This window comes from Mus caroli, unplaced genomic scaffold (assembly GCF_978045245.1).
Source record: "Mus caroli unplaced genomic scaffold, Mus_caroli_1 scaffold_19, whole genome shotgun sequence".
NCBI lineage: Eukaryota > Metazoa > Chordata > Mammalia > Rodentia > Muridae > Mus > Mus caroli.
Genome location: NW_028227274.1, coordinates 41,377,501 through 41,397,754, shown reverse-complemented (window position 1 = coordinate 41,397,754; position 20,254 = coordinate 41,377,501). Strand labels below are relative to the sequence as shown.

Sequence of the window (20,254 nt, the reverse complement as noted above, 5' to 3'; positions counted from 1 at the left end):
GTGTGTGTGTGTTGAAGGTTTAGATGTAACACAATTCAGGAATTTGTTACATGAAGGTGAAGGTTCTTGAGGCAGATTCTGGAATCGGGTGTAATTTTGAGATTAGATGAGGCAGTATAGGCTGTGGTTAGTCAGGCGTCTGTGGTAAGTTTGAGTAGTTACTTTTCAGATACAAACATCTTGGGCAATTTGTTTTGTGTCCACAAGAGGATCAAAAAGTAAAGCTTGTGTGTGTGTGTGTGTGTGTGTGTGTGTGTGTGTGTGTGTGTGTGCCAGGAGTGCAACTAGACAGTTTGTGTGCCTGTGTGCCCAAGTGTTTCAGTTTAATTATTTCTAAGACAATCTGAATTGTATCTAAGTATTAATCAAGTGACCAGAGCTGGCGTGACCAGTGAGCGCGCGACAAGTTTGGATTTGGACCTGGGACGGAGCTGAGGCTGCAGTAGGGCTGGGGGTGACCGAGGAGTTACAGCTGGAGCGGGCGGGCGGTCCCGGTCCCGGGGGCGATCTGAGCCTGGGCTGCGGCTCACTAGCTTGGCTGGTGGGTGACAGGCAGGAACCGGAGCAGCACTGCCGCCTCTGGCGCGAAGGCTCTGGCGCCTCCTCCCGCCCCATCACTGTGGCTCTGTGCGCGCTGCCGGCCGCTGCTCTCTCCAGCCTCTGAAGAAGAAAGCCCCTGAGCCGCTGTCGCTTGAACCATGGCTTCGGGCCGAAGGGGTTGGGACAGCTCCCACGAGGACGACCTGCCTGTGTACTTGGCCCGTCCCGGCACCACAGATCAGGTCCCACGGCAGAAGTACGGTGGCATGTTCTGCAACGTGGAGGGTGCCTTTGAGAGCAAGACGTTGGATTTTGATGCCCTGAGTGTGGGACAGCGCGGCGCCAAGACTCCCCGGAGCAGCCAGGGCAGAGGCCGTGGCGCAGGGAACCGGCCCGGGATGGAAGTGGACGCGCGCAGGGGACCGGGCCGGGAGGAGAGCAGGGAGCCCGCGCCGGAGTCCCCCAAGCCCGCTGGGGTGGAGATCCGGAGCGCCACCGGCAAGGAGGTCTTGCAGAACCTTGGTCCCAAGGACAAGGTAAGAGAGCTGGGGGTCTTCTCCCCCATGGCCCTGGCCCCCTTCTCAGCCTCGGCCGCCATGGCCTGGATAGAACTTTCTTACTCATACTTTACAAGGAGATGGGCAACTGGGCTGAGAAAAAGGGCATCCTCCAAGGGCCCAAGTTCTCACGTGTCCCCAGTTGTAGCATCTTCCAGTGTGTACTGCAAGGGTCTCAGGTCTGGGTCTTTATCCCAGTCACCCACCTGCACCCTGGCTGGTTAGTTCTGGGTGGGTGTGTCAACCCTGGTCTGGGAAGGCTTAGTGAATCCCAGACTTCCTTTACTTCTGATGAACCAAGAGAACAATTGTCTTGATTCCCCTTGGTCCCGGATTAAAATTTAATCCAGGTCACCAGGGCAGAGGGCATAAGAAAATGGGGTGACTCTCTGACTCTTCTGAAACTTTTGGGTGTGTGGGGCCACTAAACATCGGAATCGCCATGCCTCACTTCTGTCATAGCATGACACTTCACATCTGTGTTTATTAAGAGTATATTTGTGTACATAGCTTGGCACGAGCCTGGGTCTCAAGGGATGCAGCTGTCTCTAAAAAAAAAAAAAAAAAAAAAAAAATTACATATTTGAAAATAGACAGGGGCATTAAAAGTGCATATTAAACTAGCACGAGCTGCCAGCCCCCCGCTGCTCTTACATGTGTCAAAGCTAATTTCTTCTGTGTGTGTTTTAGAGAGACTCACTCTGCACTGAACTGTCTGCGCTTACTATGGAGATTTATGTGTTTATCTCATAAAAAAGTCAGAGGCATGGTTTAGAAAATTCAGGGTCGGTGCAGATCTGGAGGAGTCAACGTTGCAATCGTAGGATTTGAGTTGGGGAACAGTAGTAATCAGATGACCTCACCCTGGTCTAGGCAATGGCTGCACACTCCACCCCCACCCCCACCCCCACCCCCGTGTATTATTCCTCACTAATGCCATCATGAATAATATCCTGCAATGGAAATGTCTGCCTCACCGTGATTACGGTTAATACTCATCCTGCTTTGAGCTGTTTTTCCATTAAAATGCAATGAGGTAGTGAAAGGACAGCTTATCTCTCCCTGGCTTGATTTTTGATAGTTTTTTTTTTTTTTTTTTTTAAACAAACTTTTAAGTACTGTTCCTAACCAGGGAAAGCAAGACCTGAAGCTAGTTGTGCGTAGAGCGATCCTTTGTAAGACAGTGTCAGCATGCCTCGGAATTACTCATCTGCTTCCTGATCTTCATCACTTCTTCCTCTGAGTATGAGACTCGTGTCGGCCCGGCCCACTAACCCTTTTAGGAAACGCTTCTGGTATACAAGAAAGGTTTTGGCAGACTGCTCAGCAGAAGAATAGCCCTCTACAGAAAGCTAATTGCTTCTCTACATGTCTAACTTCATGACTCTTAAAATGTTCCTTTCCTGGCGTAAGGGGGAAAGGAGGGAGTGGGAAAGGCCAGACACAATTGCTGTGAGTCAGTTCCCTTTGCTGGAACACCCCTGATGTAAGCCAGATAATATGCTTGCTTTGCAAGACTGAAGCATGGTAACTAGAGAAAGGGAAACTGGTCTTCCTTTAAACCCAGCAATTCTCTCGTTTTTGTTCCCTTTCACAAACTCTATACTTTTTGGCTCTTAATTGAAAAATAATAATATGACTTAGACATCAGCAGGGTTGCTAGAGCTACATGGGTTTTTAAGTTCAGGCTTGCTGTCTGCTTCTTGCAGGCCATGTTATTATCTCTAATTTTCTTTAATCACACCGTTTAAAACACACACACACACACACACACAGGGGTTATCTAGTTGTACTTAAGGTTTATTCCCTTGAGTCTATGGACTGTGTGTTGGGGTTTATATCTGGCCCTGCCTGGGATGCCTGGCACATTGGAGGTGGTTAAGACATGTTTGATATTAAAATTCCTTATTTAAAACATCTGTTTTCCTAGGCTGGTATAAAATAACATCTGTACTGGTCTAAATATCTGCTGTCTACTACTCACTACCTCATGAAGCAAGTTATAGACATCTTAGATCGGAAAGCTAACAAACTTGCCTACCTATATAGTATCTGCAGTTTATTCTTAGAAAAAAAAAAAGCATTTCCTTATTAAAAGACATTTAAAAGATTTTAAGTATATGGGTTTGGCTTTCATGTCTGTCTACAAATGAAATTGTGCAGGGGCATGGTAAGAAGTCCTAAGCCTCCATGATTTAACAAAACAATAACAACCACTTTTTGGCACCTGCCAGTTGTCTACGAGGGTCACAGGGAAGTTCTGTTCATCATTGTCCTTCAGAGATCATTTTCACACATCAGCAACGGGAGCAGTCTAAGTAGCCAGTTGCACACAGACACAGGAACTTTCTTGCAGAAGTTGAGTAGGATGGGAGCTCACATTTCATTGGTTAAAGCAATCACATGACTTTAGAGGAACTGGAGGACTACATGCTTATCACTATCCTGTAAGGCTGGGAATAACTTCTAAGCAACTCTAGTATCTTCCAGAAACTAGGGATAGACTATTGGGAGAGGGTTGACATCATCTCTTCACCAAATATATAAATGAAGCCTGTAACCAAGACTCCTTGGGCTCTAGGTTTCTCATCTACAAGATGATAATAACACTGACTACTTTGTTTATAATTAGAACTTAGCATATATTATTATATTACTGTTCAACTTCATTTACCTTTATATGTTTGTAGGCAATCTGTGTGTGTGTGTGTGTGTGTGTGCATACTCGCACACACACACACACGCACACACACACACACACACACACACGCACGCACGCACGCACGCACGCACGCAGGCAGGCACGCAAGCGCGTGCTCTGTCTGTTTCTGTCTCTTTCTCTGCCTCTGAAGGCTTTTTCTGGGGTCCTGTTGTATAGCTCAGGGTAGGAAGGAACTCATTGTGATGACGTTCCTGCCTCTGCCTACTGAGTCCTTGAATATAAGTAGCTTATCTTTATTAGTCTTGTTATCCGTAGCTTCCTTGCCTTCCTCCTTTAGGTGCATTCCAGTGTTGTGACTTCTTTCTCAGGCTATGCTGTACTGTATACATTTTCTTCTGAAAAGATGGTGTGCCTTGGCTTAAGAGCTGAATCTGGAGCTCCAGATGGGATGCAGCCATAGCAGAGTGCATTAGGCTGCTTAATTTTCTGGATTTACATGCAGCATATGCTTGTGTTGTACAAGATTACAGCTAGTGATTAATTACCTGTGTCTTATTGTCTCCATAGTAAGCTCCTTGTTAACCACGCTTTCAGAAACTCTCATAAGCCCCTCTAATGCTGAAATGGCCCATTTCATGATGGTTCAGGTGGATTAAAAAAACAAACAAACAAGTATAGAATCTTATTTTCTTCCCTATAGGTTTTCCATTATCTTAGCTCTCTCCTCTAGTTAATCAGTACTTTTCAAGCTGTATTTATGACGCAACACTGCCAGCTTTTTGCCATCTACAGATACGATAGCAAGTAGCAAGTTTTAGGCACATTCTTATATAATGTTATGTGTTTATTTTTCCAAGAAATGATTGCATGTATCAGGAAGTTGAAGCATACACCAAATAATCCCAATCACATAGGTGATAAGTAGAGAGAAGCAGACCCAAACCCTTGACTTTTCTGATCATTGCTTTTTGTAGACAGTGGGTAGCATTATTATTTTAATTTCACCAGCCTCAGCATCATGCTAGCTCCTGACATGTCAAGATAATACCAAGCAAGAACAGATCTTCCATCAACACCACCAAAAACCCCGCTATCCTGGCACTCGCTCCTTACTCAGAAAAGCTTTGAGATGAGTCGCTCAACCCATGAGAACAGTTGGTGCAAGATCCTTATTTGTCCACGCCCATCTAAGCCTATTAAAAGATTATTGAAAAGTATGCTGATTAAAAAAAAAGATACATTTTATCTCTGACATAATAATTATCACACTCTTCTTAAAGAGATGAGTATATTTAGCAAATTATGAATAGGTTCATTATCAAGTATTTGGCAGAATAAAAATGTAAATAAATCTTTCTACCTTGTACAGGGAAGGCCCAATTCTTAGTTCCAGCCATCACTACAAGCAACAGTTTTGTGATTCTACAGCCAGGTGCAAATGGTTATCTTAATAACGTGCTTAAATTTTTCTCATGATAGATAACTCACACTACCAAATTCTTCCAAAATTGACCAATGCTCAATAAAACGACACTAAGTGCATAGGAAAGCAATGTTAAGTATAAAGTGTGTATTCCTTAAGCAATTTTATTCCACCCAAAGTGCAATGTTCAAAGCAACAAGAAAATTACTGAGAGGAGCAGAGTCATGCCACCAAGTCTGCAAGAACAAATGATACCTCAGAGGCTTTGTCATCCAGGAAAACAAAGCCATGGCATTTTGATTGCATGGCTTTGCTAGTGACTCAGTTCCAGGGACTCATTGCTACTTCCCTGGTTTCCATGTGAGGCTCTTCTGTGCAAGATGTTTTCCCTATGAAGTCAGCCATGGCTCCATGGGTAGAAGGGAGGATTAGAACAGGATGAGATGTGAACCCTTAACTTTGTTGTCCTGCGTTTTAAGTGTTCAAATTTGGTCGGTGTGCCTTTCCTTGCCCTGCAAATAACGATGGCTGCTGGAAATGGAAGCCCAGACTTAACAGAGGCCTCTTGTTGTCGGAGCCTAAGCCCAGGAGTGCAAATGATTTATATGGGAGTACTCTAGCAAAGTAGAGGGTAGATGTTGCCTAGAGAAAAGTGATCTTGCTATCCCGACTGACACGATAAGCTTGAGTCCTGTGTTCCTAGACCCAAAACTGAAGTATTTGAGAATTCTTGGCCTTCTGGTTAAGTTTGACAGTGGGTTTTGAGGAACATGCGAAACATGTCTTCTAAGTAATGCTGCAATTGGCAGAGTTCCCTCAAACTAATGCTCCCTGGAAACCTGGTTTTGCTGACTGCTCTGGTAATGTCTAAGATGGCTGGGCTGCTGTCAGGATTTCTGTCAGCGACTCCTGTAGCTGATACTGGTCATGATTTAGTTCTGCTGGGCATCACTCTTTAGAAATGCCTCCGTGAGATGAGACAAAACTTATCAGGAGTAGGAAGCTGGCTGAGAGGAATATGAGCTGAACCTCCACTTCTGCTTGGCTGGATTAAGCTTTCTAGATTAACGTCTAGGAAAATAATGTAAAGATATCTCTCTGTTCTCTATGTGTCCTCGTGGTATTTTGAAAGACACTTCACCTTCCTCAGAGAACAATAAAAAGAGGTAGGGAGAGCAAACAAAACCACAAACATTATTAGCTGTCTCAGCTTCCAGCTCCAACCAATTTACTAGCTGTAGCTTTGCCAACTCTCTGAGCCAAAGTTACCTCCTTCCTAAAATGAGAGGGCTGGTCCAGATGGTTACTATGGTAATAGTGCAGAAACTTTTCTGTTCTGAAGAAAGGTCTTATCTAAAATATTTGTACATGATTGATATTCTGTAGACCTCTGCACACAAATATTTATACATACAAATAGATGTATATATGTACATAAACACATTACATACAAAATACCGTATCTGTAGAGTATGAGAACCTAAAACTGCAAGCAACAAAGTCAGGTATAAGAGTGTTAAGTGCAGCAGAGAGGACTCAATGTGTAAAGTGCTTGCTGTGCATGTATGAGAACCTGAGTTTGGAATGCAGTACCCACATCAAATCCAGGTGTGGTGGCATGTGTCTGTAACTCCAGCACTGGGACACAGAGACAAGGACATTCTAGGGAAACCCTGGTAAGCCAGCTATTCAAATCAGTGAGTTCCAGGTTCAAAGAGAGATGTTGTCTCAAAAAATAAGGTAGTGAGCACTTGAAGAAGATAACTCAAAGTCAAGCTCTGGTCTCCACCACTGCACCACACACACAGAAACACACACACACACACACACACACACACACACATACACGTACCATGGGAGGAAGAGAGAAAGAAAAGAAATATTATAAAGATACAAATATATTTATTCACAGTTTAATGAATCCCAGCTATGTAGGTACAAAATGGAAAAAACTAAGATGGATTATGCTATGTACTGGCACATATTTACGGTTCTTGTGAGTCTGGAGGCTCAGGTAGGGGAATTGATTGAGGAGTATGGACTCAGTTAAACATCACACTAAGACCAAGTTCAAAAAACAAAGGAACAAAGGAAGGGAAGAGAAAAAAGATAAATTGAGTAAACAATTAGAAAATATTTTTAAAAAGCATAATCTTCCAGAGAAACTTCATGAACACAATAGAGGAGTTTTTGGCTCACTTTTTTTTTTTACAACACACACACACACACACACACACACACACACACACACTGCACACATTCTAAACTAAATGGGAAGATGCAATATTTCTATGATCAGGTTCCTTTTTCCCATTCTCCAGAGTCTGAACGTGGTTGACCACACCTCAGTCTGTAAAACCCCACACCTTCTGTGCAATGGTTGTTAAGAAGTTAGGAGATCTGGTTCCTCAGAGCAGAGCTCTGTGAATGAGCAGGATTCACTGTCTTGATCCTGAGAGCTGCTTTGGCCTTTCCATCATGTGAAAATGAAAGAAGGCTCCATCTGTAAGCCAAAAAGCTTGCCTTTGCCAGACAGGGAATCTGCCTTGATGCTCCACTTATGTATAAGAAATAAAGTTCTGTTATTTACATGCCACATAATTGTAGTGTTGTGTTACAGTAGAGGGATGTGACTAAGCTACTCAAAAATAAAGAAAACCAAAACAAATGGCAGAAACAACAAAACCCTAACAAAGGCTTAGAGCAAAGATGGATGGGAACACAATTTTTTTTTTTTTTTTTTTTTTTTTTTTTTGGTTTTTTGAAACAGGGTTTCTCTGTATAGCTCTGGCTGTCCTGGAACTCACTTTGTAGACCAGGCTGGCCTCGAACTCAGAAATCCGCCTGCCTCTGCCTCCCAACTGCTGGGGTTAAAGGCGTGCGCCACCACCGCCCAGCTGGAACACAGAATTTTAATGTGTTTCTGTCCCCAAGTATGTACAGCAGTCTTTACTAGCATTACTGCACAGCCGAGTGTTATGTTTCCCATAACTGATAGTTACCTCGACAAATCATTAGCACCTAAAGGCCTACAGTTCACAGTAGGATTTACTCTTGGTATTGTATATTCAGAAAAACTGACAAACATTTCTCTACCATTCTAGCATCTTACAGAATAGTTTCATTGCCCTAAAAACTCCTTTGTGCTGTACCTATATTCCCACGACCTCTTACAGCCACTAATCATTGTGTTCAGTCTTCGCCTTCCTAGGATCTCAGATACAGGCCATCTCCAAACTCCCTGGGAAAAATAGCTCTAGGACTACCTGGGTACTGACATCTATGGGTATTCCAGTCCCTTAAGTCTGTTCTCCCTATTCATTGGTAGGAGACTAATGGATTCATAAAGGTGGTCTAATTAGGATAATACACTATTCATCCTTTCCGTATAAGCTGTTTCATTTTTCAGTGAATTTATACAAATGTTAGTTTCCTCCATGCCTCTTCAATGCTTGATAACTCATTTCTTTTTAGTACTGAATAATATTCTCTTGTTTGGCCATATCATAGGTTATTTGTTTCACCACTGAAAGAAGTTAGAGTAGCTACACAGTTTGAAAATTACATATGTTAGCAGATTTTGTAAGTACAGACTTTTTTTTTTTATTCATTTGGGTAAATAGCAAGGACTACAATTGATTAATCATTTGGCAAGTGTATGTTTGGGCCTATGTCAATTTGTGTGCTGTTCATTGGTGGAGAAGAGTTTCTGGTCCTCAGAACAGGAAAACTGCAATAGCTTTTGCAATTCTCTGTCTTCTACTTCTAATAAGCGGAATGGCATTTTGTCACGTTTAACTTTCAATTCTCCAATGACATCAGAAGTACATGAAGCATCCTTGCTTCAACATCCATGTTTGTAGCTCTTTTGGGGGAAGTCTGTTAAGGTATTGGGTCCAAGTTTTAATCACATCATTTGTTTTCTTATTGTTGATTTTAATAATTCTTTATGCTTTAAATGATAACCTATCAGATGTATCTTTTGGAAATATTTTCTCCCCTTGACTTTTTTCTTCCCTAGATATTACCATTCAGAGAGCAAAATTCTTCATGCCAGTGGATCTCATCTTACCAAGTTAGTTCTTTCATGGCTTGCAAATTTGGTATTGTTCCTAAAGCGCCATCTAGTTCCCAAGGTCTTCTGTGTTTTCTCCTGTGTTAACTTGGATTTAGTCTTTTTCATTTCGCATTCATGCCTGCTCTGTTTGAAATGAATTTATATGAATGAAATAAAGATTGGATATATTTTTCATGGGTGTTCTGTTGTTTTAGCACCACTTATTGAAAAGATACTTACTTTGCTTCTTTGTATTGTCTTTTCCTCTTTGGAATGATCAATTGACTATGTGTTAATCTATTTCATAAAAATTCATATATGAATTACACATGTGGAGATCAAAAGGGTAAGTCACATTATCACAAGGAGTGATAATGTTTCCCTCAAAAGTCATAGACTAGCTAGCAAAAATCCTGTGCCAAGGAGAAACCTCCCTTGGAGTAGTTGTCAATATAAGCTATTGTCATTGTCTTTGTTGGCCTTAAGAACTTGGAGGTAATACTCTGATTGAGATCCATCAATCGGTGTATTTACTCTTCTGTCAATACCACACTGTCTTGATAACTGTAGTTTTGTACTATGTTTGAAAGCTCTATAGTGTCAATTTCTTTAATTTTATTCTTATCATTCAGCATTGTGTTGGTTATTCTGTATCCTTTGCATTTCCATATAAACTTGACAGTAATTTTAACAATATCCACAAAATGAATGTTGTACATGTATTGAATCTGCAGTTGTAAGGTACTGATAATTTGATGGCATTGAGTCTTTATATCTATGAAGATGTATGATTTTTCCATTCTTTTATCTCTTACTTCATACCTTTTATTAGCTTTCATCCTATACATCTTATACATATTTTGTTTGATTTACAATATTTTATTTGGGGAGTACTACTGTAAATAACAGTGTTTTATTCAAGCCCACCTGTTCAATTATACTATATAAGAAAGAAATTGACTTTTGTCCATAAATCTTGATTTCTGTATTCTTTATATAATCACTAGTCCTAGGAAGACTTTTTGAGCATCAAGTATATTTTTAGTTTCTGTTATTTGTGGAAAAATATGGAAAAATATCATTTCTAGGGGAATGACTTTTCTGAATAGTGCTGCCTGTAGTTTGTCTTTACAAATCAAACTTTCAGCCTTTCTATAACAAAATCAATATTGTGCTTTGAGATCATTAGTTAGAATATACTCATTCTGCTTACATATTTATACCCAGCTATTTAACTTTAAGGAAATCCATCTTACTATACTTTGGATGCAACGTAATTTACTCCTACAACCTAAGCTGTGTGCATACCTGTGATTTTTCCATATTCCCCATTTCTTCATGGCACATTCATGCCTTTGACTCATAAAGATGTATGTGTGTGTATGATGTGGTTACTAGACCTAAGTAGCAAGGCACTGAAAGCAATATACCTCCAAATGATGAAAGCTGCATGTGGGTATGGACTGATAATATTTAGTTATGTGTGCTCTGTGCTGAGTCAATATAATTATAAAATTTTTCTCCTTTCATGAAACTCCTGCAAAAGATTAAGACAAAAGTCCATTACTCTTTGGTAAATGAAACCAAGGGTTAGTTTCTTATTTTATTGGGGCACCACCTCAGTTTCTTTCTTCCCAATCTGTGTACCTGCATTTCCTTATCTAATCTTATTGTCTAGGGATTCCACTATGTTGATTGATATGACTGGTGAGAGGGTATATTCTCTTATATAACAATGCCTTGTTCTTGAGCTTAATAGAATGGTTTTGCTTTTCTTCCCATTAAGTGTGATGTTAGCTGTAGTTTTTTTTATTTGGTTGTTTGTTTTGTTTTTACACAAGTCTTTATCAGGTTGAGGCTATCCTTCCTCTTTTGTGATTTTCCAGGCTTCTTATATATATATACATATATATATATATATATATATACATACATATATATATATATATATATATATATATATATATATATCATGAATGGTAGTAGATTTAGTAAATTGCTTTTCATGCACTCATCCATATAATTATGTGATTTTTTTTCTTGTATACACAGTTATAATTACATATTACATTGACTGACTTTCAAATGTTAAAGATGCCTTGCACATTTGATGTAAATCTCACTTGATTGGGGTACAAAATTATTATTTATGTTTACTATTGGAATTGATTCACTAATTTTTGTTGAGGATTTTCAATTATATCTACAAAAATATTAGATGGCAGTTTTCTTTTTCTTTTTCTTTTTTTTAATAGTCTATGCCTCTGGCTTTAGTATTACAATAACGTTGTTCATAATGAATGAGTTAGGAAATGTATGTTTTTATCTTTGGTTGTGCAGGATTGATATAATTTCTTCTCTAAATGTTTGGAAAATGCATCAGTGAACCCATCTAGTCTTTGCATTTTGGGTCTGAGATTATTAATTATTAACACAATTTGTTTAATAGATATAGGTCTACCTTCTTAGAATTTCTATTTCTTCTGGTATGGGTTTGAAGAATGCGCTTTTCAAGGAACCAGTCCCTTTCATCTAAACTATCAAAATTCATTGTTCATAATACCTGCTTATTAATCTTTCAATACCCATGAGATCTCTAATGATTTCTGCTGCTTTCTGTAAATCTTTATATTCCTCTGGTTTGGAGTCAGCAAAGCATCAGAGTTGAATGGAAAGCAATACACGACCCTGGCATAAGATGAATAATGAAAATGACATACCTAGCAGTTAGTACTGAAATCAACAGGGAAACAGATTTTCATCAAATCCAGAAGGATGTCATAGTATCTAAAGCAGAAGGGAGAATTACAGAGTCTCTGAGACCCACAGAAGAAACTGAAAGCTAGAGCAAAGGTGAAGAGAAGTGAAAAAGGAGCCTTCAGGTGTCATTCTGTATTCCAGCTGCGTGGCAAACATTGTCATTGGCCTCGGTTGCTTTCTGTTGCATTTTATTGATTGAAAGCATCTACTAAGGGTAGATATTACTCAAAGGATGGTGCCAGAGATGGGGCTTAATCCATGTCCACAGGACCCAGGGTCCCACATGCTGTTATTGTAAATGATCTCTAATGAAAGCAGAGCCATTTGGTTTATTTCCAAGAAACTAACGTATCCTAATGAGAAAGCATGCCATGCTTGTGCTCTGTTAGAAGTGGGCTTAGGCGGGGTTCTTTTCCTCTGGGTAATATTCCCACTTCCTAGCACTTAGAATGCACTAAATAAAACCAATGAAATGGAAAGCTGTGTGATAAATGGATATGGCTAGATGGAGAAGAAAAAGGTAATTGATGAATGATAATATATCATAAGTTTGTTAGGGATGAAGTTTTCTTCTGTACACTACCCAGGAGGGAGTTATAAGGTGGTACACTATAAAATCTTTTCAGTAAGATTTCAGGACAAGGACTGGGAGTGGAGAGTTTGAATTGGATATGAGGGGTTTTAAATGAAGGTAGTGTATACAATATACCTGCTAACTGCTAAGACTTAGAAAACAAAAGATGCCTCTCAATTGTGTGGAAGAGAAGGCTGTGAACTTTCCCCATAAAAACCAGATAGTGAGTATTCAAGCTTATATAAGCTGTACTTGATCAACTATTCAATTGTGTTCAACAAAAATATTCATAAACAAGAAGTACACACACACACACACACACACACACACAAACTATATGTCAATGATGCTTTAGTCACAAAGAGTGGTTTATAGATAGTTTATCAGTCTGCTATATTTCTCTTGATTATAAAAAACAAGTTACAGATCCCCCCCCCATGTGTGTGGTGTGTGTGTTTCTTGAGCATGCACGAAGAGCAAAGCAAACCCTAACAAATTTTCAAAGAAAAGATTCAAACCTCTGAGGTAAACACTGCAACTGAGCAAGGACATCTAAAAAGGCACTTGTTCATCTTTCAGATGCCCAAGATTGGAGGAGGAAATTAAAAAAATAAATCTGTACCTCAAATTGAAGAGGGAAAATGCAAAACATTCAGAGAATGCGGATTTATGAAGTGAAACTAAGTTTGTTGAGAAACAAAGACAGGAGAATGGGGGAGGCAAGTAGGACAATCTGTAGTACACAGGGAAAGAAATAAAGGAAGTCCAAGTGATAGGAAGGACAAAGTTTCACCAGCTGTGCTAAAAATGGGAGAGGTGGGAAGGCTATAAATATCTACAGTGGCACGGAGAGGAGGATCTTGGGAAGAAATTCTCTTGGAATCGTGAACACTACATGATATCATGAAGTGGATGGAGACAAGGGTTGGCTCACTCACACCTATGACACGTCAACTGAGTAAGTAGAGTTTGGGGAGCTTAAATAACAGCTCACTCCAGACTTTATAGGGAGGGTCTCCTTGGGAGAGCGAGATACTTAGCCATTAGAAAATGTGTGCTCACTCTTTAGCAAACTTGTCCTAGATCAGAAATTCAGCCAGAGATAAGACTGACCCCTGGAGATATTCAGTGTGAATTGATGGCTCTCACTTTTCCTTTGGCCTGTTCGTGGACCCATCAGACTTTACTGAGAACCTGTCCTTTGCTCCTTCATGGGTCATTCACCAGTCTACAAGGTCCTTCAAGAGACTTTATAGTTGATGGTGCATTCATACAGGAAGGCTCAGAGGAGCCTGGATCCTCTTCAGGACACAAGATGGGCAAGGCAGAAGCAATTTTAAAATTCAGTGTAAAAGTTCAGTTCTGCTCATTCATTTTACATGTAGATAAAATCACAATAGGGGAATAAGGATGAGAATAAAAATAAATGCTTATTATATGAGAACACATATTTTCATTGTGACAAAATACATACAGCACCTAATTACCTTTGATTACAGCATATAAGATTGTACAATCATGACAAATAGTTCTAGAAGTTTCTAATTATCCCCAAAAGACATTTGGGGATACATTCACTACATTCTACATTCACTCTTCCGTCCAGCTTCCAACAACAACTGCAATGCTTTCTCTTGCTATGGATTCAATTATCCTGGATATTTTGCACTAATGGATTGTATGATATGTATGCTTTTTGTTTTCTTTCTTTCACTAATGTACTATTTTCACAATTAGTCTATGTTCTATGATAAATCCATATCTATTTTGGAAGGGGGCTGGATAATGTCCTAACATAGGAGTATGGCAGAGATTATTTATTCACTGTGGACACTGGGCTCTTTCTAAATATTACTTGTTGGGAATCACCCTGTTTCAGGTACTTTGTAAAGTTCTGTTTATTTATTAATTTAATTTAGTTGTATCCATGCGCAGTCTCAGAGGGAACTACCGTACTTATCCCACTTCAGGTATGAAGGAAGAGACATCAGGTTCATGTTTCCCTTGTGATGGTGTATCAGCTTATACAACTAATAGGAATTATCTATAGAGGGTTGTACTTTGACCTACATTTCCTTCTTGATGGAAAAAAGATGTTCTCTTTGCAGTCTCCTCCAACTGATTCTGCAGTGAGACACGTCGTGTGCTACTGGCTGCCTTCTGCAAGGTTCAAACCAGTCACATATGTGTTTATAAAAAGATAAAGCAATATAAGAATATGTTCTATGGGGATATGGTGAGGTATGGGGAAAGGGGGTGCCTCAGCAGGCCCATGCCAAGGCATCCCTTCCCCCTGAGGGTCCAGCAACATGACGGCATAGTATAGAATAGAGTTTATTCAGGGGTTGGGGAGGGGAGTTAGGAGGGTAGTAGAGGCAGAGAAAGGCAGAGAGGGAGAGAGTAGATAAGTAGAGGATGGCCGTGGCTATGAACAGGTGGAGAGAGGGGGAAGGGAAGAGGGAAAGGAAGAGCCCAAGAGAACAAGAAAGAAGCAAGCAGGAAGTAAGAGTAAGAGAGGGAGGAAGGGGCAAGCAGCTGCTTTCATAGTGGGCCAGGCCTACATGGCTATTGCCAGGTAACTGTGGGGTGGAGTTTAGAGAGAATATTTGGTAGACATTAGTTTAGACAAATCCGTCTGTTGAATAATGGAAGGAATCAGAGATCTGGAGATTGTGTTTGAAGAAGCCACCATGTATTTTAGTAATAAATATGCAGCATAACTGAAAATATTCAGTAACAGAATTATGAATAAAATAGGAAACACCATGGCCCACGCTATACAGCTGTGGCAGATGATGGTGCAGAACAGAATAATGACGTGACAAAGCACTTCGCCTTGTCCCCTCTCCCAGTCTTCAGAAGGAAGGCCTTGTCAGCTCTGTAGGTAGGAAAACTGAAATTTATAGATGATTAATAATTCCCATGGGACCCAAAGCTAAAATCCAACCAACACCTCTAAACTAAACACAGCTGCATTTTTAACAAATCAAGTAGAACATAACACAATTTTATCAGTGACCTATTTCTGAGTAGAAAGATAGTGGGCACTGTTTTTGCTTCTATTTCTTCCTTGTTCATATTCTCTACAATGCCTTGGGTTACACTTCCAAATGAATAGAAGCAGTGCAGGGCTGAGGAGATGGCTCCAAGGGTAAAGCTCTTGCTCTGGCAGCCTGAGAGCCTGAGTTTCAATACTCATGCCTGGGCACCTCCATAAAACTGGGTGTGTTTGCACCTAGCTATGATCCCAGCACTGGGGCAGAAGGTGGAGGAAGGAGGGTCACAGAGGCTTACTGCCCATCAGCAAAATTCTGGGTTCAGCAAGAGACCCTGTCTCAAAGTAATATGATGGCACATGTCCAAACACACACAAATGCATGCACATGCTCACACTCATGCATGTACACACATACATACAGAGAGAGAGAGAGAGAGAGGGAGAGGGAGAGGGAGAGGGAGAGGGAGAGGGAGAGGGAGAGGGAGAGGGAGAGGGAGAGGGAGAGGGAGAGGGAGAGGGAGAGGGAGAGGGAGAGGGAGAGGGAGAGGGAGAGGGAGAGGGAGAGGGAGAGGGAGAGGGAGAGGGAGAGGGAGAGGGAGAGGGAGAGGGAGAGGGAGAGGGAGAGGGAGAGGGAGAGACAGAGAAAGACAGACCAAAATAATATCAACAAATTAATTTAGATTAAAAAGCAATAAACTTCTTTTAGAAAGAAAAAGAACCACAGGGGCTGGAGAGATGGCTCAGTGGTTAAGAGCACTGCCTGCTCTTCTACAGGACCAGGGTTCAATTCCCAGCATGTACCTAGAGGAGATCACAACCATCTGTGACTCTAGTTGCACAGGATATGATGCCCTCTTCTGGCATTTTAAGGCATTGAATGCATGTGGTGCACAGACACATTCGAGCAAACATCAATGCATATAAAATAGAAATAAATACATCTATATGAATACAAGGAAGGACATTAAACCTCTCATGGGCCACAGTAAGATATAGGGATCTAAAAATCACATGCCAGGCACAGAGAAGTGAGGAAGCTTGAAAGTCAGAGTTTGTATACAGAAATGCAGTCTGTTGTTTGTCTCCTTATCATATCCACATTTGAGAGCTATTAATGGGTGCTGACCATTCTTCCCCCCTAAAGAAGCATTTTAACTTTGCAGTTTGTCCTGCTAATTTGAGAAGATAGTTAACAAACCATGACCAAACATGGCCAGCCAGTTATAGTCCAGTCGTGGGTGACGGTGATGCTGGAAAAGTGAGACATTTGGTTATTCAAATGATAGAGCTCAATCCTCTTGACACACACCCAGAAATCCTCAGCTATTATTTCAGGTTATTGCATTGAGCACTGGCCTGGAGCTTGCATCTGTCTGTACTGTGGAGCCTCACAGAGGCCTTGAGAAATAAGCCTCCCCTGTAGTGTTTATACAAAAACAATATTAGCTTGTTATTGTTGCTGTTGATAGGAACAACTTCATGATAACTATTCATTGTCTCCAAGGACTTGGTTGATGTTTGATTCCAAATTTATTTCCCCTTTCAAGTCGCATCTCCTTGTTTAATCAGCAGTGATGTGACTCCACAAGAGCTGTAATATTGTCATCATTTCCATAGAAACCGTCTGCAAAGCTACAAACAGAGGCTTCCACCCTCCCTGCAGGCTGAGGTAGGAAGGCCAGATGGGTTATAAGGAAAAAGGCTCTAAGTGAACCATAAATCACTTGGTGGGGGAAGAGATGGTGGGAGAGGAAATCACTTTAGGAGAAGAATTGTGTTTGGTACAGCCGTAGCCACAGGGAGAAATCCCCCAAGAAGTGGCTAATGGTGTGGGCAGCTCTCCAAGGTTAACGTCTGGAGTAGGTTACTTGCTGGGCCCCTGTACTAAGGAAACTGCAGACAAAGGACTCTTCCTCTGTGGGCTGCTGATCTCACAGTCCACTGGCCACAGGGGAGAGAGCCTTAATGTCCTGGTCAGCCTGGTGTGTATAAAGATAGAGAGTCAGGTGTAAGAGCTCGCATCTGTCTGGACCAACACCTTTCACATGATTGTCTCATCACACCTGCATAGTATCCCTGAGGGCAAGGTGTTCTTATTCCTGTTTTACAGGTGAGGAGACTAGGCAGTTCTCCCTCCTTCTCCTCTAAATCTCCCTGCCCTTTTGACTGCTTTTAGGGCCTCTTTCTCACATCTCCAAAGCTGGATGAGGATCACCCGTGTCTGTGTTCTTGGGTGCATCCCATTAATAATGATTATACTGTAATATGAATAAAAGCTAACTTTTCCCCCATTGGTCTGGGAGGGTAAACTTTGAGTGTAACATCTTTAGCACCTGCCTAGCACCAAATTATGAATGACTCAATGGTCCTCGATGTATTTTTCTGATAAAGGAATAAATAAAAAATTCCCAGTTAATTTATTAAATTGATTGTCTTTGTAGCTGTATCTGTGAGAGTTAAGAAAGTGTCTAGTATTCTCAAGCCTCCAAGAAATATTTGAATGGAAAAGTGAATGAATCAGCCAGTGTATTACCTGCTGTTATCAGTTTGTGACATCAAGCTTTCCTAGTTATAGACATAATATTACCTTGGCTCGTAGGAGTTTATTGTCATGTCTGGCCAGGCAATACTAAGCTCACACCTTCCTTTCCTTAGCTTGATATTGTTTGCTTTTAGAAGGGCAACCCAATATATAACAGTCGTCATTTGTAACTGACAGTCATCCCAGCCTGATGCAGAGAACACTAGTAGGTCTGACATCCAGGAGAACAGGGGAGAAGTGCTTGCATTATTCCCTGGGTAAGCTTCGCCAAATCCTTTCATCTTCATTTCTCCCTTTGAAATCAGAATTACTTGAGTTCCGCATGGGATTACTACAAATGCACACCTCTCAGTTTTTAGATGGGGTCTTAGGATATTATCACAGTTGATCTCAAATTCATAGGTTGACCCTCCTGCCTTGGTCTCCTGATTATCTGTGACTGCGAGTACAAATTCTCTTGCCCAGGTCATTCCCTCTCTTTAGAAGAGTTATCAGAGGTAGTCTATACCAGAATCTCAATGACTATGAAGCTTCCTTGATGGAGACCCTCCCTGCCGCCTCTTTGACATAATCTACCCCTGCCCCTAAGCCTTGCTCTTGGAGGAAGTTCACTGGGAAACATGGACCCCAGCACATTTAGCTCAGAGTGTTCTCATTTTGTCTAACAGAACAAATTACATTTAAGTCATTTGTTCAAGGCTCAAGGGTTCTGTAGACACTGGAACTGAGTCCTACAACCGATTGAGCAGTCTGAACTGGTGAAGTATACAGCCTTTCCAACAGACAGGCATCGTAGTGGAGAGGAGTGGCATACAATCCAAGGTCTTGATGTCTCATTATCGAATCCACAACTATCTGGCCCCCAAATCATATCTTTGAGTAAGTCATTCTCTTTGCTGGCCAGCTTCTAAGTGTACATATTAGGGAAGATAATTATTTTGTGATTGGATTTTTGTAACATTTGTGATGGTAGCTACTCTTTCCTATATTTAGAAAGCTGTTGGTAAATTATGTGGAAGTGTCCTTGCATGTTCTTACTGGTTGACGTGAAAATGAGAAGACTTGACAGCCCTTACTTCTTATGGTTTTATTTTTCATGAATAGACTCATGAGGCCTGAGGTGACATTTTCCCAGATAAGGTATTCAGTTTTATTTCCATTTAGTGTAAAAGTGATGAATTCCCACCTAGTGATCTTTTTTCTGTAGCAGACCTATTATGTATGTGGTGATCTATGACGGGACCTTTGTGAGACCCGGGAGTCATGTACAACCAATGTTAACCATGGGAAGTACTGGCTAATGCTTTTGTCTTGAGTGAGAAAGTTCTGTGTCCCTAACCATGAGTCTCCTGGCTTCTGCCAGTATCTGTGAAATGATAAGAGACTAACTTTTAAGCTATACGTAGTAAATTTACAAACTCTACAAAGTTCTTGACATGTTAATTAACTTATTGCAGTACTCTGAGGGACTATATTTTAGAGATAAAAAAGAGATAAGTCTTGGCATGATTTAGTAGCTTGCTTAACTTTATGTGGCGATTCCGTAGCAGAACTAAGATCAACCTTGTTCTGTCTGAAAAGTTATATCGATACCTATAATGTATTGTCTCTCCAAATATTGAAATTACTATCAAAGCAGGATACATATGTTACTATTTTAGTAAAACTATAGACACTGATTCATTTCAGCAACTGTGTATCGGCCATGGTCCTTGCTTCTTGTAGCAAAAATGTCTATCTCAACTCTCATGGAAAAATCTAAATTTAATAGTGACCCTGATGGCCACTGGTTATACAGCATTGAACAAGAAGTTTCATATATCTGTGTCAGTCTGTGTTCAGTCAAAAAAAAAAAAGACTCAGGAGCTTCAGTGAGAGGGGCTTCAACACAGATGGCTGATATCACATATCAGCACAGGTACAACCAGAGGAAGCAACAACCATCCACAGTTGAGCGAGCAAAGAGGTAAAGCTACCCTTGCAGAATGAATGCTCAGGTTTCTGAGGAGGCAGCGCCACCCAGCTGCCTATGGTCCACCTGAATGGGTCTGAGAAAAACTAGGAGAGAATCCAGAAGCCACTGTAGGTGTAGACTACAGTGTTTATACAAGGCTGATGATACCAGGACAGAGAAACCAAGG

At 40.9% G+C, this 20,254-nt stretch overlaps 1 protein-coding gene across 1 annotated transcript in view; it reads left to right on the top strand.

The window, feature by feature from the left end:
• Nucleotides 1-629: 629 nt before the first annotated feature.
• The window catches only part of LOC110284526 (dihydropyrimidinase-related protein 3), a 109,446-nt gene continuing 89,821 nt past the window's right edge, over nt 630-20,254 (top strand). The window contains exon 1 of the mRNA XM_029472077.2: nt 630-1,076. Coding sequence (XP_029327937.2) covers nt 699-1,076 — 378 coding nt within the window. The 5' untranslated portion in view covers nt 630-698. The remainder of the gene's footprint in view (nt 1,077-20,254) is intronic.